Genomic DNA, 18200 nt, shown 5'->3' with positions numbered 1-18200 from the left:
TATAGTTTATTTCTCATTTGCTGAAACTAACAAATAAGGATACGTGTAAGTTTAATGATGACTTCTCTCGTAGCTTCATGGAATACCATCTGATAGAAGACATACACTATCTGACAAACAATCTCATCATCCTCTTGCTTTGCTGCAAAAATAAAAGAACAGAAATCTAATTGATAACTTCAATAAAATCATACATAAATGATAAAACTCCATACATTTTCGGATCAAAGAAATGCTGTTAGGTATTAACCACAACCAACCATTGTTCTCATGGAATATTACACAAAATGAAAGTATTTCTGTGTACCTCAAATAATTCTCTTCAACTAAGAAGACAAAATCAAACTTCCCCCTGTCATATATTCTATTTCAAGTTAATTACAAAAAGCAAGATTTCTCTCAAATGATTTTAACATAATTTATGTTAAATGGTAATGTCATGGATGAAAAAGAGCTTCCAATATGAAGCTTTCCATTTTCTACCAAGGTAAAATAAAATGCTATCAAAATTTCTATCCTATACCATTGAAAATATCAACAGAAAAAACAGCAGGAGCATCTTCAAAAGAAAAATTCTTACCATGATAGTCATAGCCAAGACAGAATACAGTATATGATACATGTTAAAATCAACTAGGTCTACTAAAAGATTGTCTCATTTATCACATCATTTAACATTTCAATGGTTTAATCTACTTTGTCTACTATATATCTAATCATTATTTGATCCAACCATCACTTGTCCTAACTGCCAATTAGTGCAATGCCCAGACGGTCTTCTCTCCATGATTTTGCACTTTGTCAGTTAAAAATATGGTTCATATTAGAGTAAATCATAAAGACAAATGGTAACTAGACTAAATGGTTATTGGATGAACTGGGAGGTGTTTCACAAAGATTCAAGAGTGACTTATAGTCACTCTTAAATTCCCAGTAGAGTGCGGGAGAAAAGGCAACACCACATTGGTCAAAACATACAATGAATGCGCACTACTGTGTATTAATCAAAGATCACGCGTTACATATCATGTGCGCATCATCATTTAAACATGACATTAAGTCACACTTACCTCTTTGTGAAAACCCCCACTCCAACACTTCCAACCACCCCCCCCTCCAGTGTAAACGAACTAGGAGAAGATGAATGACTTACCATTAAGAAGTTCAATCAGAGATTGAATGATGCCAGACTTGGCTAACATGGCCGCACAGGAGTCATCCGTTGCCACAGTACCCACCAACATCACCACCTCAAGTACAAGATCATCTTCAGCTGCTCCTGGTGGTCAGAAAACAGAATGAATATAAAGATGAGATGGAGTAAATGAAAACAAATTTTTGTACAAATCGGACTAAAGGATTCTCCCAAAATATACCACAATTTTCAATCAACCTCAGCATTGCAATAGAAAATAACTTGACAAATGTAATGTTTTTCAAGAAAAAAATGCTTGTACTTAATTTAATTTCCCAAATTATCTGGGATGTTTTGGGGTTTCTTTTAAGTAATATTGATATCCCATGGGTTTTCCGTTGTTTTCAAACTTCTACAATTTTCATCTGAATTTATAAGATTATGACAATGCAATTATTCTTGAATCCATATTCATCTAAAATCAAAGGTTACAAATACTAATCAAAGCTGATAAAAAGAGCATTAAGTCAGTAAAACTAAAAAAATAAGTTGTTACAACATTTATCAACAAAATATTGCTAATATTATGAATATCTTACAAAACGATGAAAAGAAAGAAATAAATTGAGTAATATCTCTATATTAACAAAAAAAATAAATAATGAGTAATACCTGGTTCTAATTTTTCTTTGATCCAGGGGACAAGACCAAATTCATTGATGATCATCTCATAGTCTAGGTCTGGGATAGTAAGATTAGCCATGATACCCAGAGCTTCAACAACTAGCTCCTCATCATTAGACTCCTTGATGATACGGGCAACATCAGAGATGTATTCCTAGGATAACGGTTGCAAAAGAAAAAGCAATCAGGACATGAACAAGGAACACTAGACAATGCTATAATCATCAGCATGGTCCTCGCAGCTTATACAATTACATTCAATCATGTCTTTCTTCTAGTTCAACACTCTGATAATGTAGCAAACAAATATATACATAAATGTCTGTTTTCTGAAGTTGGGTTTAATTTAAACTCTGGGCTAAAATTTGATTAACAACTGATTGCCAATTGTGACATAAATCTCTAACAGTAGAGGCTCATAGTATCAGTTCATTTGACTCTCAAATTATCCTCAACTGTCTGGGAAGAATAAATAAGATAATTTTCTTGACCATTAAAGAATTAGGAAAACATAAGAAATATACCATGTGAACAGATTTTGACAAGGTGGCATCCCACAATTTTAGCACAGAATTAGACCACGGTCTAAGTTAAACCTGAGTACAGAATACGGGCTAATGAGACCAGGTCCATGGTTTCATACCAAATGGAAAGCAGATCAAAATACTTACATGGGATACGAAACAAAACGTTTAGAAAATGTATTATTGCACACCAATATATAAGTGCCTACTCTACCTAGGATAATATAAATTGTTATATAGTGAGTGATTGTATTATCGATCGGCCTTGTATTACCGAACGTGCGCATCATACTTATCAGAAAATACTTTCACACGCTCTAAATTTTGCAACATCCTTCCAAAGAGAACTTGAATAGAAAAATAATGAAAAATGGTCAAAACCACATTTTCAAAGTCTTAATATTCTTAAAATAACAAAATATGGTCAAAATAGCTCATCAGTGATTTTGTCGTTTTCTCAACTTTTCCCATAGAAAACACACGTTCATAATACGATACCTTTTTCAAGTGACCAAAATATTTCACATGCATAGAGGGGTCCGATTGGAAGCTAATATCATAAAAAGGAAAAACGATTTCGGCGAAATTTTTTACATATTTACATTTTGTAGGTAATTGTGTATTTATGGTGAAAGATTGGTGGATTTTATGAGAATGTGTTTGATATGATTGACTTCAAGAAAAGTTTTCGGTAATACGATCCACTACCACACTTACAATAAATTGTGTTTTTGATGGTCCATCATGCTGCGATATATTTCTGATCATCTTGAGTAGCAATGGATCTCTAAACTTTAGAGCTCTTCTCATTAGTAACCTGAGACCATTCCCCTCACAGATGAGCTGTGCGTTGTGTTTGTTACAGGCCAGGTTGATCCCGAGGGCTACCAGCTCAATCTCAAGTCTGTCGGTGGGTGATTCTAGCATCATCTTCATTATCTATACATCAGCAAGACAAAAAGAATACATACGTAATTTCCTGACAGAGATGAAATAAGAAGAAAAATAATAATAAACATTCATAAAGCGCTTAATATGGATTGTTTCTAAGCACTGGATACATAGACAAAATAAGTACAAGAACACGTCAGCAAAATACAAAAACAAGTGGAATGCCTCTAGCCGTCTCACCTGCATCACGCGGTTCAATATAGCAGCAGTGCTGACTTTGCATACTACTCTAACTCGCACAAGATGTTCAGTGATACATGGTTACTCTTATGTCCTCTTTTTATGAACTAGACCAATAAACTTACAGAGATATGATGGTTATTCAACAAAAAACCCCAACATGGCCAAAGTTCCTTGACCTTACATGACCTTTGACCTTGATCATGTGACCTTAAACTCGAACAGGATGTTCAGTGATACTTGATTACTCTTATGTACAAGTTTCATGAATCAGATCCATAAACTTTCAAAGTTATGATGGTAATTCAACAGATACACCCAATTCGGCTAAAGTTCATTGACCTTTGACCTTGGACATGTGACCTGAAACATGCACAGGATGTTCAGTGATACTTGATTACTCTAATGTCCAAGTTTAATGAACTAGACCAATAAACTTTCAAAGTTATGATGGTAATTCAACAGATACCCCCGATTCGGCCAAAGTTCATTGACCCTAAATGACCTTAATCATGAGACCTGAAACTTGCACAAAATGTTCAGTGATGCTTGATTACTATTATGTCCAAGTTTCATGAATCAGATCCATAAACTTTCAAAGTTATGATGGGAATTCAACAGATATCCCCAATTCGGCCAAAGTTCATTGACCCTAAATGACCTTTGACCTTGATCATGTGACCTGAAACTTGCACAAAATGTTCAGTGATGCTTGATTACTATTATGTCCAAGTTTCATGAATCAGATCCATAAACTTTCAAAGTTATGATGGGAATTCAACAGATATCCCTGATTCGGCCAAAGTTCATTGACCCTAAATGACCTTTGACCTTGGTCATGTGACGTGAAACTCATGCAGGATGTTCAGTGATACTTGATCAACCTTATGTCTAAGTTTCATGAACTAGGTCCATATATTTTCTAAGTTATGATGACATTTCAAAAACTTAACCTCAGGTTAAGATTTCGATGTTGATTCCTCCAACATGGTCTAAGTTCATTGACCCTAAATGACCTTTGACCTTGGTCATGTGACATGAAACTCTAATAGGACGTTCAGTAATACTTGATTAACCTTATGGCCAAGTTTTATTAACTAGGTCTATATACTTTCTAAGTTATGATGTCATTTCAAAAACTTAACCTCAGGTTAAGATTTGATGTTGACGCCGCCGCCGCCGTCGGAAAAGCGGCGCCTATAGTCTCACTTTGCTTCGCAGGTGAGACAAAAATATATAATAAAACTTTTAAAACTTAGGACTACCAAAAATTAAAGGAAAATGCATAGAGGACAAATTAACAAAATGGATTGCAAACACTGTTGGTAGTGTATCAGACATCTAGATAAAAGGAAACATGCATTTATTTTCCAATAAATATATATTCCAATTGGGATGAAGCCAAACTTCAAGAACTCTCATGAACTACTTTTTTGCAAATTATTAACTAACATATGAGGTGTTTGAAGAAGGTACAAAGTATCAACATCTGCACATTCAGGTGCATCATGAAGTCTAAATCAAATTCAATCAACCTGGAATGTATTAAATCTTTTAAGATCTCTACATGTTTGTTACAATCTCAAAATCTTATAATTCCATGGTCTTCTTGGAACTACCAAACACAAAGAATGAAAAATAATTATTTAAATATTGGTATAACTAAATGCATTTAGTCATGATAATTAATATATTATCAATTAATTACATGCTTCTTGTAATGTGAATACCCCAAAGAGATGCGATCAGAGAAGATTTAATATTTTTTCTTACCATAGGTATACAATCTGTATATGTGAACATTGACTTGGCCTTGTCATCTTGACTTACATGGTACAGCACACATAATACCACTAATTTATGATTGTCATTGGCTAGGAGAAAACAAACGAAAAAGGGAATCAATATTACAAGAAAAAACATGTAAATTGTGACAGAATTATTCACTTAATACACAAATAGTGCACAAAGCTGTGAAGAAAATGAAGGGTTATGATTAAAAGACTGAATTCCACATGATTATACTGACTGTCAATATCATAACAGTTTTAAAGTAAAATAATAAAAGATGCATGTTTTTGTTTTTCCTTCTCTCTTTATAAAAAGAACTAGATAAAAGTCAGAAATTTAGGAGAAAGAAATTTGTGATCTTGTTTTAAACTACTACAATGGTAATTGAATATTCACCCTAAACATTTTCCGTCAAATTAAGTCATGTTTGGTCATTACAACTATCTTGATGTAAAGGAAATACACAGAAATAGACAAAGGGCAACAGGACATGGCAACCTTGTTTTGCAGGCCACCAACTAAAGACTCTTGATTCAAATCACACACTATGTCACATGACTAAGTCACATGATTGCTCACCTAGAAGTTCCACAAACTTTGGTAGCATTCCCAGTTTGATCATCTTCCCTCTTAAATCAGTATCAAATGAAAGGTTGAGTAGTAATCTCAATGTGATGTTCAGGAGATCCTGCAAACAATAAGATACATAATCATGTGAAATACACAATGAAGGCTACAATTCAATACATCTAGAGCTGTAATGCATTCAATCTAATATAAATTTATTTTATAAATTCATGCAAGCCAATCAATTGAATTTCAAGTGACTAAAGTGAATCACTAACAGGAGTAAGATAATTAAGAAGAGATGGAAAGACTTTGGCTGTGACCATACCAGAATTAATAAAGCGTAACACCTCAGAGTCTAATATGTCTGCAAACATTTGGGAGCCATGTAAGACAGAGACTAACAATAAATTGGTCTAGTCACAGATTCATAAAAAATATATAACAGAAATGCATGTTAGCAGTCTAAATATATGCTATTTTTCTCTCTTGTTTAACAAAAGAAGGGTGGAACAAACTGAAATAATGAAAATAATTCCTTAATCAATGCAATGAATTCATCAATGGTTTTCTCACCTCATGGTCACATGGTACCAGCTTTGCTAACTTCTCAATGATTTGTTGTTCAGCCTGTATTATAAATTCAAAATAAACACACAGAAATAGCAAATTATCATACATTAGTCAATAACATCTTATATTCATCTAAGTAAGCAACATAAACTTTTAGCTGGTCGTCCAAGCATGCCTGGCATAACATGTCATTATTACTTTTCTCCATTCTAATATACTATGCACCAGGCTAGCTGGCAGTAGGTTCTATTTAAACAAAATTTTGGCATGATGCGGCCAGGAATTGAACCCATGACCCGTTCATGAGCTGGACACTCTACCACTGAGCCAAGAGAAAGATCAGTAACATAATTCATTACATTTACTGTACATGGTTCATTAAATCCTGCTAGCATTTATGTATGGAATTCAAATCGATCACCGTTTTTCAAATGTCAAGGATTGGCTGTCATACTAGGCATAAACTCTGACTCATATAAAGACACGAGGGTGTTTATGTTGTATTCTTCTTCTCTCCAAAGCTTGGTAGGTGTTTCAAAAAGCTGTTTGTACGTTAAGAGCGACTTTAAGAACGACTGGTGAACCTTTCTTACACGCTAAATAATCACCAATGAACATTTAATGGCGAATATAATTTACCACAAGAAAGGATCCCCAGTCGTTCTTAAAGTCACTCTTAACTTACGAACAGCTTTATGAAACACCCACCTGAACACAAACCATTCCTACTTGTTTTCATCCTCATCATATACATGTACTTTCCTTTAATATACACGTACATGCCTGGCTTCAAACCCAGTTAACGGTGTTCTATATAATGGATTAATGATGAAATGAAAATAAATTACCATTTCATTCTTGTTCTCCACATAAATGCTAAGTTTCTTGAGGAAAGAGACAACTAGGATGAGAAGCTCAGCATTATCCCTCTCCAATGTCTTGATGAGGAGACGGATGATGTTCTTATTCTTCATCTTCATCTCCACCTTCGGGTCCTCTGACAGGTTGAGTAACAGGTAGAAAGATACTGCATAAAGGAAAGGAGAGGGGAGTATTAAAAGTTATGAGAAATGTCATGGATTGCATTAAGAAGGAAGATGAAAAGCAATGGATGCAAGATAATTTTGCCTAAATGAAAAGGGACTAGAGGATAAGATCTCAGAAAGCTAAGTGATTGAACAAAGGACTAGAGGATTACATCATCTCAAAAAGTTAGGCGATTAATAACATTAATAATTGAGAGCATAATTAAACACATAAATGTAGAATTTAAGCATATTTTAGCAGTAACTTATCCAAGACAACCCACAAGATGGTTGCAAGAAAAGAAAGGCAAATTGCTTGTACAGGGGATGCACAGGATGATGGCAGAAGTCAGGGAGAGGTAAATTTTTCATTGATCGAATTTGTTAATTAACCTCAACTATTGTCTGAATACAAAGAATCTTTCTTTCCAAGAATCAGTCATGTATGGACAGAGTAGTCTCATCGGGGTCCCTATAACAAGGAATTACGATTGATCCAAACAATTGCAACTATGGACGGCCAGTAACGTCAAAATGCAATATGCATGTTTGTTCAAAATGTTTTCTAACTTCGATGTATATTCATGCATTCATTATTTTCTTGAAAACTCACTGTGTTTCTCTTTATTTACAAAGGACATTGTGCCAATCTCCTATAGAAAAAAATATGACACTGATGGATTTCCATAGTTACGATTGATCCAATCAATTGTAACTCTTTGTAAGACGGGGCCCAGGTCGCATCTCTAAAGTTGGCCCCATCTCTAGAAGCGCCTTTTGCATGCACAACCTTCCCGACTACAGAAAGCAACATGTGGGGAATACCCCTGCTAACTACAACTTCAGGGGGTTCTAATGGTGTTTCATGGGTTGTCATTAGATCTAAAATAATATATTTTAACTTTAAGATTCTCAAATCATATTAATTTTTCACCATTTTTCTTATTTTCCTCAACTGAGAAGTAATAATCAGCAGAGATAAAAAAAAAAAAAAAACACCAGACTGACCTCTTAAGAGTTGTTCTTGTTTCTTCAAGAGCCCATGATATTTCTTGGTGCTCTTTTCATAGTCTCTCTTGCTGGCTGGGTTTTCATCAGGTGCATGTGAAGTCAAGGAATAAAGGTGTATATTTAATCAAATCGAGACCAAAAAAATAAATAAAATAAGCTCTGTATTTAGAAACAGGAATAAAAACTAGTGTAAAAGAAAATATATTCATAAGAACCTTAAATTCTAAATTAGTTCTATAGAATAAAAAAAAGTACAAAGAGAAAATGTGTCTATAAATGCCTTGCATTCTTTCTAAGACTTCAGTATAATCAAATATGGTTATGAAAAACATAAACACTTAACACTCACTCAAAATTTATATTTAGTGGCGCTGTAAAGGCTGCAGTCAGACTGATGAGACCGACTCCAAACCGGCCTATGGTATGTCATTAGAAATAATGTTAATAGATTTGGTCGGTCTGGAGTAAGTTTCCCTGGTATGACTATGGAAATAAGGGATTATTCTACAATCATTTCTTAAAGGATATCAGCCTTCTTCTTCTTGACGAGTTCCTCGTTCCAAGAAACATGCTTCTTGAGCTCGTGCTCGACCACACCCATGACAAGGGCGCCAATCTTGAAGTGAGCCACGATGCTGTGGAACTGACTGAAGCTGGAGAAGCAGAAGAAGATGTAGATGATGTTGGTGGCGAGCTCCACGCTGTGCTTCCATTCTTCACGCAGGACCCTGGCAAGTGCACCAAGCACAGTTTCTGAGAAAAGGAGATAGATAGACATGACAATTTTTAACAACTCTTAAGCATCAGGCGGCATTTAATGAAGCAAATAATTAAAGGGATGTTCCGGGCTGAAAATGTTTATATATTAATAAATAGAGTAAAAATTACAGAGCAAAATGCTGCAAATTTCATTGAAATCAGATATCAAATACTAAAGTCATTGAATTCTAAGGTTTATCAATATTTTGTGAAAAAAGTTATATGCACATCGTCATGAATATTCATTAGGTGGGCTGATGATGTCACATCCCCACTTTCCTTTTTCTTATGTTATTACAAGAAATCATAATTGTTTAATTTTTCATACATGTGTAAATAATGTGTCTAAAATAACTAATGCACTTAATCAGTTGTCAATCCTAATGTTTTAGTTCTTGTTAAGAAAATTTTTTAATAAACTTAATTTCATATTATAAAATTCAAAAGAACACGTGGGGATATGACATCATCAGCCAACCTAATGAATATTCATGAAGACATGCCAAGAACTGTTTCAGCAGTATAATGCAAATCTTTAAAATTCAATAACTTCGTTATTTCTCATCCGATTTTGATCAAATTTTCAGCACTTTGCTCTGTGAATTTACTCTATTTATTGAGATATAAATATCACCAGCCTGGACCATCCCTTTGATGATTAACACTGGCTATTTATTGAAATTTACTGCAATGACCAGAGTAACAACAAAGTGCTTTATAGAGATGGAATACCGTACCATTTGACTGGAGTTCTTCTAAGTTGTCTGGGTTTCTTGCCAGCTGTAGAAGAAGAGCTGTTCCTCTGACCTTCTCAGGATTGTCTTCGTAGAGCAGCTCAATGTAATCCTCTATGTCGTTGATGTTGGCAACCTCATTCAACTTAAGAAAAAAAAGAAGACATTATGTTTAGATTCCATTTATACTATTTCTTACAAGCAAAGGTCTATGCAGTGGTTAGAGAGATCATGGCCCGAATTCACAAAGGCGGTTTTGAAAACCATCGGTTGAATCCATGGTTTAAGCAGATTTTCTGTATAAATTACGCTTATTTCCCTCGTATATCCCTCGTATATAAAAAATGTCTTGTGCTGATGCGCGCCTTTGTCACAGTGCACCTAATTGATGCCTGCTGCCATGGTTAAGTACGCCATTTTACTCATGAGTCCACTGTTTGAAGAGTGGACTCATTAATTTAAAAGAGTGGACTCATGAATAAAATAGCATGGATAACCACGGCAACAGGGATCAATTTGGCGCACTGAGACAAAAGGGAGCATCAGCATTGGACATCTTTGTGAATTCAGGCCCATATATTGTTGAGTAGTATATACCTACCTCTGTGCCTTCATATGGTGGGGGATCCTTCAATTTACCTGTGAGTTCTCCCTTCTTAGCACCAGCTGTATGATGATAAAGAAAACGGTACATTCGATTTAAAATCGAGAAGTCGCAGCAAATAATCATTTCAGGGGAAAATCTTTAATATCAAGTTCTAATAACAACATATCTTGTAGATGTTAACATAGTGGCCAGTATTCTGAAGTCAGGTTTAATTTTAAAAGTTGTTTAATTATGAATAGCCAATAGTGGCATATATCTCTAACAGTAGAATTTCAATGTATCAGCTCATTTTTCTTTCAAATCATCCTTAAATGTTGCAGAAGGATAAATGAAATAGCTTTCTTCACCATTCTTGAGTAAGGAAAGAGCACAATAAACATAACAAATATACAATGTAAGGAAAATGCTGACATTTTTGGCTTTCAATAATTTTAGCACAGAGTTAGACTATGGTCTAAGTTAAACCAAGCTTCAGAATATGGGCCCTTATATTTTAGAACTAGTATGTGAAACCTTACCATGTGAAATCATGAAATCTACATAGCTGAATAGAAAGAACATCGCAGATAGCCAACACAGGTAAACACATTTGGGACCATGACTATTTATAAGAAAAAGTCTGCATATGTAATGCACTGTTTGGTACCCTCGGGCACCAAATAAATATCTTTATTTAATAAATGCAATTTTTTGAGGCTGTATCATTGCTTCCCAAAAGGTGTGAAATTATTCTTTCCTGCTTTACTATGGGGAAACATTGATAACACTGTTAATAGTGCAGTACGACAACAATGTACACATGCAGAATATGTATGCTTGCTCAGACTCGCTGTTTACATGTACATTACTAGTACCAGCAATGTTCCTGATAGTTCAGCGTTACTAGGTTGTACTTCGGCTGAACAGAAGATGGCATTTCAAAACATGGTACTCCAGTGTACAACAGTACCATGGGGCCCTACAAGGTGCAACTGAAAAACTCACAGAGGGAACTTTAATCCAGCACCCTTGACAACAAAAAATACAAACAAACTACCTTTTTGTGTTGTTTCCTTCCTATTCTGAAGGTAATATAGGAGTTGTTCTACTTCTGGCAGTTTGGATGGGTGGATGAGCTTGCATTTCTCAACAACTTCCCTTGCAAGGGCAGCTATATCTGTGGTGGAATTTAAACTTCTCAGTCGAATTCTGTATGAGAACAAATGGCAAATATACAATGAAGTTTTGACATTCATTACCTTTCTAATCAGTTTTAAAAACGCAATTTCAATGTACACATCAAAATTTTCAAAAGGTATTTAAAACACACATTAAAAATCTTTAAATGAAACAAGGTTGGGTTGAAATACCCCTTTCTGCTTCTCCTACATTACATGAAGGAGTTCTTCTCCTTGACAAGTGACACAATAATAAAGAGAGAAGTATATCTTGAAATTTATAAGCAATGAAATTCAACATACAATAATGGTACTATAGGGCTATAGGCCTACCACAATTTTTGGCATTTTTTTAAATCATATTAATTTATTTACAATAATTCATGATTTTATCTCATGAGAGAAAATTGAAATTTTCCAAAATATTTTGGTTTCTATTCTCATTTTAAATTTAAACACCCATATCAGCAAAGGGGTGTACAGACAATTGCAGGTATAATTTTGACTCTGTACAACACTTTAGAAGTTGTATGTATGGAGCACATTACATTTTAATGAAATAATATATATGGAAAGCTAAATGTAACTTTCAATAAACATCACCACCTAAATTGTAAAGAATCAATAGAGATATATGTAGACATATTTATTTAGTTAGTTTTTAATGCATAATACCTTTCCTGCTGCGATTTCCATGGGAAATTATGTAAATTTGAAATGCAGTCATACTTTCCTGTCAAAAATCAGGAAAATATTGGGAAATCCTGTTTCAGGCACTATCTGCACTTCAAGTTCACATGCCAGTAGTTTCTAATTTATGAACTTCTTAAATCATTCATGAAACCCCCAGGCAGAGCAAGTAATGGTTCACACAAAAAATACTCACATCTTTTGGCATTCTTTTCTTTCCCCAAGCATGGGGTCCCCCATCTCACCCAAGATGGTTGCTTCCAGCTCATAATTGACAACAAGGGCCTTTTCAGTCGGGTGAACATCGATACTACCTCCTTTCACCTTCCTGCAGTTACAATCAAAATAAAACAATAAGAATGCAATAAAGTGGCACATCGTGAAATCAAAACCAACACAATGACTATCCCATTAATATTTTCTACTCTCAGTCTAACTGGCAGTTATTTTGCTTCAAGTCTTCTTCTATAAGCTTACAAATGACATTACGTCAGATAGGCAATGAAGCACTGGCAACACAAGGTACACTTCTGTTTTTCATTACAATAAGATTGCAGCTAACATAGCAAAAAGTTTTGCCAAACATTCCTAATAAAGGGCCAAAATTTCAAAGAGCAATACTTCAAGTTTTCACTTGGACAGGGACATAAAACAGAAAAGGAAATTGCTCTAACATGGCAAGAAATTCATCTGTAAATCTATAATCATTCTGCTCAAATTTGATAAGATGCCTGCCCTCTTCTCTTGTAAAAAACCAAAAACAATATCATTATGAGATGAAACTTTTGTAGAATTTTGAAGAATTTCATGTTAACAATAATAAGTCAATTTAAGGTGCACAGACATGTATGTGAGGGCCCCTTCATATCAGTTCAATGATATCTCCTCCAGCAACAATTGCTCTGCTGTAGATTCCACACACTAATGGAATGACCAACTTCAACTCTGGATTTAACACTATACCTTATCTTAAACCTAACATGAAACCCTGTTGCAACCCTATATCTTAGATGAAATAACGCCCGGAGCAACTGTCATATCACCTTTCATACATGGCGCGGTGCCCTTTATGTTAGTATAGTGCCCCTTTCCTTGTCTGCACAATTCAAAGCAGACAGGCCTACATGTATGCAACAACCACAATATCAAAATTTGCAATGGATGAATTCATAAAAAATCTGAAAGAAAGAAAATGGTGAAAATTGTATATTTCAGTCAGACATTACATGCAAAAACCCAACACTTGTCTTAGTCTCCCACTCTCCCTCATCAAAACTCACAAAGAATAAGTATTAGACTGTCGTGTTTAGCTTGGCCTTTGGGTATTTTTTTTCAATTTAAAAAAAAAAGGTTGGACTGTGATCTATGTCAGTGTGCGTTTGAGTTTGAAGTCTTTGTTTCTTTCCTCACTTAGTCTAAGAATCTACTGGTAGAATGTCTTTGCAAGTCCCAACATAATAAAAATTACTTCCCTATATCTGCTGAAAAAGTACTTAGCAAAATAGATCATGTTTATGTGCCCCCAAAAATACATAGAAGAAATGGTACCTCACTGTACACTAATTACTATAGGCTAGTGGCCAAAAATAGGAATATATACCAGGGCTCGACACTAGCGGCGGTCCGACGGTCCCAGACCGGTAAAAATCGCTGTCGGTCCAGTACATTTTCAGAAATAGGAAGATTTACTGGTCCAACTTGACCAGTAAAAAATATCATTGTCGGGCCAGTAATTTTTCCAAAAATAGCAAGATTTTAAGGGTCCTACATGACCAGTAATAAAAACCATTGTTGGGCCTATAACTTTCCCAGAAATGGTCAAATTCACTGCAAACCATTTCCCCCGATAAATTCTGTCATTCACACACAGAATACACACAGAATGAATCGCACATAAGTGTTACTACAAATACATGTAGCCAGCCACACACAACCCACATGGTAAATTCTCTACTGGCTGCGCGAACGAAGCTTGGCTATTAAAACTCTGGAAGAAATCTCTCAGAACTGTCAAAATTCACGGTTCATACTCATGAAAGGCTCTTGTAATGTCCATATTTCCTAAAAATTGGAGTAACTCTGTCATTTGTAAGCAGTAAAAGGAGAAATTTTCACTTCTGTTTGGTTCAAACAGATCGGGTTTCGGGTGATATCGTCTGAATACATATTAGCCCCACATACATGTATGCTTTTATGTGTGTTGATACACTTGGTTTCTGACTTTCTTTCGTAGCTATTTTAATTGAGCCAAAAAGAAGCTGATAAATTATTTATGATAGTTTTAGCTTTCTTCCTCTGTTTTCGTCCTATCTTTCTTTCCTTCTTTCTTTTCAATCTTTCTTTGTTTCTTCCCTCTCTTTCATTTTGTTTGTTACTGTCTTTCTTTTTTATTTTCCCTCTTTTTCTTTAATTCGTTCTTTCTTCTTTCTATCCTTTTTTGAAAAATATTTTTCTAGATTTATTTTTTTCTCTTTCTTTCTTTCTTTCTTTCTTTTTCTTTCTTTCTTTTCTTTCTTCCTTCCTTTCTTTCTTTTTTTGGATATTTTTCTTTCTTTAATTCTTGAGTCCATCCATCCTATATTCATCTCTTCTCTTCTTCCTTTCTTTCCTTCTTTTTACTCTTTTCTTTCCTTTATTCTTCGTTACTTTCTTTGTTTCTTTCTTTCTTTCTTTTTATTAAGACTGCCTGCTTCCAGGCTCTCCTTTATTCTTTCATTCCTTCCTTTTTGTGTCTCTCAGTCTTTTTTTCTTCCTTTCATCTATTCTTTTACATTTTCTTTTTTTTTATATTTCTTGCTTTCCTTCCTTCCCTTCCTTCCTTCATTTCTTTCCTTTATTTCTTCCTTAATTCCTTTCTTCTTTCAATCCTTCCTTCCTCTCTTTCTTATTTCATTCTTTCCATCTCTCCTTTACCCTTTCTTTGTTATTGCTTCTTCTTTCTTTCCTTTACTACTTTCTGGATTTGTTCTTTCTTTCTGTATTACATGCTTTCCTTCCTTCTCTTCCTTCCTTTATTTCTTTCCTTCCATCCATCATTTATTTACCCTTTCCTTTTTTTTATTTCTTCTTTCAGCCCTCTCTTTCATTCCTTCTTTCCTTCTATCTGTCTTGTTCTTTCCTTTATCCCTTTGTTAAATCTATCCTTTTACCTTCCCTTTTTATTAAGACTGCCTGCTTCCAGGCTCTCCTTTATTCTTTCATTCCTTCCTTTTTGTGTCTCTCAGTCTTTTTTTCTTCCTTTCATCTATTCTTTTACATTTTCTTTTTTTTTATATTTCTTGCTTTCCTTCCTTCCCTTCCTTCCTTCATTTCTTTCCTTTATTTCTTCCTTAATTCCTTTCTTCTTTCAATCCTTCCTTCCTCTCTTTCTTATTTCATTCTTTCCATCTCTCCTTTACCCTTTCTTTGTTATTGCTTCTTCTTTCTTTCCTTTACTACTTTCTGGATTTGTTCTTTCTTTCTGTATTACATGCTTTCCTTCCTTCTCTTCCTTCCTTTATTTCTTTCCTTCTATCTATCATTTTACCTTTCCTTTATTTCTTCCTTAATCCTTTCTTCTTTCAATCCTTCCTTCCTCTCTTTTTTCATTCTTTCCGTCTCTCCTTTACCCTTTCTTTGTTATTGCTTCTTCTTTCTTTCCTTTACTACTTTCTGGATTTGTTCTTTCTTTCTGTATTACTTTCTTCATTTCTTTCCTTCATTTCTTTTTTCTTTTCTTTCTTATTTTTGTCCTCCTTTATTCCTTCCTTTCCTTCTTTAGTTCTTTCTGTTTTTCCTTCCTTCACATCCATCCTTTCTTTACCTTTTCTTTCTTCCTTCCTTTCTTTTATTCTTTCTTTTTCTTTGTTCCTTCCTCCATTTCTTTCTTTCTTTCTTTCCTTCTTTCTGTCTTGCTTTCTTTTTGTCCTTCATTCCTTCATTTTATTGGGGGGGGGGGTAACGAAAGGCTAGAAAAATAAACTTTTTTAATGTTTTCTTTATTTTTTGGGACCAGTAGATTTTAAGTTCAGACCAGTAAAAATTTGAAAAACTGGGTATCTACTGGTCCGACATAAATAGGCTGGACCAGTATAGTAGAAAAAATGGGTTAGTGTGGAGCCCTGTATATACAGCCCTAGCCGTGGAACTGTGTTCAGCTTCCCGGAAGAGTCGTGGAAACATAACACATTGATAGACCATCAACTCGGCTGCCAGAAAATGTGAAGATACTTGTCTTGTCTTGTAATTCCGTTAATGCCCACAATCATTATATTGATTATTATGGCATATGAACGTCAAGATTGACTTGACTTACCGGTACCGGCAGGTGCAATACACCGGGTGAACCCCCTACTCTTTGACGAATAGTGTATTGGTTTTAACGTGCATAGGTAATGACTCTCCTTTACACGGGAACAACATTTGCGTCCTTTCCGAAGTTTCCGATGGACGGAGTGTTTTCCAACTGCATTCACACAGGGTCTGCACTGAATACAGTGGTGAGGCACGATAACACACAACGCTATAGCATTAGATTTTTTTGTTAGATGCATTTCGGCATCAGCGGGACTCGAACCCCTCACGTTGAGATCTACGATCTTATCCAAAACATGCGCTCTAACCGACTGAGCTACGCTGCCTTCAAAACTGCTAAACTGCCTACAATACTGCTAAACCACTCACACGCATTGCGAGGTTAGTATTAGTATACTAACATCGCACCATGTACCGCATTTGGAAGTGGATTTCTAACTAGTGGGTCTCGCGTGCTGGGATCCCACTTCAAGTGTGTCCACAACACACGACTTCTATTCTATGGCTTGATTTAATGAACCCTGGCCTTGGCTTTTTTGGCTTGGGTGCTGCTAAACATAACTAAATGAACCACTCAAAATATGCACTTGACTTGGGGCCAACTCATCACACATATCTGTGCACATGACGATCTAAGTTAGTGCCTATGGGCATAGCTAAAGACAAAGTAAACTTAGTCTGACTTTAACTTTGTAAACTAAAAAATATTTTTTGCTGAGAATTTTTGACACACATCAATCATGATCATAGCCATACTAGCTCTTCAAAACTTATAATAAACAATATCGAATGAAGCTTTTACATGCCAAAGCAATTCATGTTAAATCTTCATTCCAATTTTGGAATTGGTGCACAGACATTCATCATCGACATCATCATGTTCATCAACGCAACGCCAACGCAACGGCAACGGGAAGACAAGACCTTACGGGGAGAAGGGTCATACCGCCCCAGCAGTTCAGGCGTAATGAGATGCCAGTAACCGCACACCATCTTAAAGTTCTGCAGGGTTTTACTTAAGTTATATTTGGTAAGAAACTAACGAACCTCTTCAAATATCTTGCATCCTCAGCCTGCATATTCCCCTTTTCTCTCCTAGCGTTCAGTCAAAACACGTTTCTAGTGGTCTAATAACATATGCTCCACGAAAACACACATTTTCTCTCGACCAGCAAGATTTTTTTAGATTTATCAGAGAATGCACGCGTTGAATTGTGGGATATCGATACCGTATGGTATTTAGTCTAGATTTTCAGACAATAAACCAATAGCTAGCTATAAATTATTGTTTATCGGTCAATTGGGGGAGACCGGGGTATTATATTTGGTTTGTTATTTCGTTTCATGTAGCTACATCACATTTGAACATATTCTACCAATAAATAGAAGATGGTAAGCAACTATCACTAATGTTTTTTTTTCTGTATTCTTGCTTTTTATAAAATTAACCCTTTTCTTTTTCATTATTGTGGGTTGTTATGTTTGATGATTTCCCTTCTATTTACATTTTTTTCTCCTT

At 35.1% G+C, this 18200-nt stretch overlaps 1 protein-coding gene across 1 annotated transcript in view; it reads right to left on the bottom strand.

The window, feature by feature from the left end:
* Window positions 1-17900, bottom strand: part of LOC121429339 (kinesin-associated protein 3) — a 32885-nt gene extending 14985 nt beyond the window's left edge. Inside the window, exons 1-15 of the mRNA XM_041626346.1 lie at window positions 17729-17900; window positions 12585-12716; window positions 11578-11729; window positions 10536-10600; window positions 9938-10079; window positions 8970-9194; window positions 8439-8528; window positions 7254-7432; window positions 6409-6462; window positions 5845-5953; window positions 5248-5348; window positions 3061-3282; window positions 1808-1973; window positions 1154-1279; window positions 44-142 (exon numbers count right to left, since the gene is read on the bottom strand). Of these exons, the coding sequence (XP_041482280.1) occupies window positions 44-142; window positions 1154-1279; window positions 1808-1973; window positions 3061-3282; window positions 5248-5348; window positions 5845-5953; window positions 6409-6462; window positions 7254-7432; window positions 8439-8528; window positions 8970-9194; window positions 9938-10079; window positions 10536-10600; window positions 11578-11729; window positions 12585-12716; window positions 17729-17760 (1894 nt within the window). The 5' untranslated portion in view covers window positions 17761-17900. The remainder of the gene's footprint in view (window positions 1-43; window positions 143-1153; window positions 1280-1807; window positions 1974-3060; window positions 3283-5247; window positions 5349-5844; window positions 5954-6408; window positions 6463-7253; window positions 7433-8438; window positions 8529-8969; window positions 9195-9937; window positions 10080-10535; window positions 10601-11577; window positions 11730-12584; window positions 12717-17728) is intronic.
* Window positions 17901-18200: the final 300 nt, after the last annotated feature.

Source organism: Lytechinus variegatus, chromosome 15 (assembly GCF_018143015.1).
Source record: "Lytechinus variegatus isolate NC3 chromosome 15, Lvar_3.0, whole genome shotgun sequence".
NCBI classification, from domain to species: domain Eukaryota; kingdom Metazoa; phylum Echinodermata; class Echinoidea; order Temnopleuroida; family Toxopneustidae; genus Lytechinus; species Lytechinus variegatus.
The sequence above is the reverse complement of the archived record's forward strand: the minus strand, read 5'-3'. Positions and strand labels throughout refer to the sequence as shown.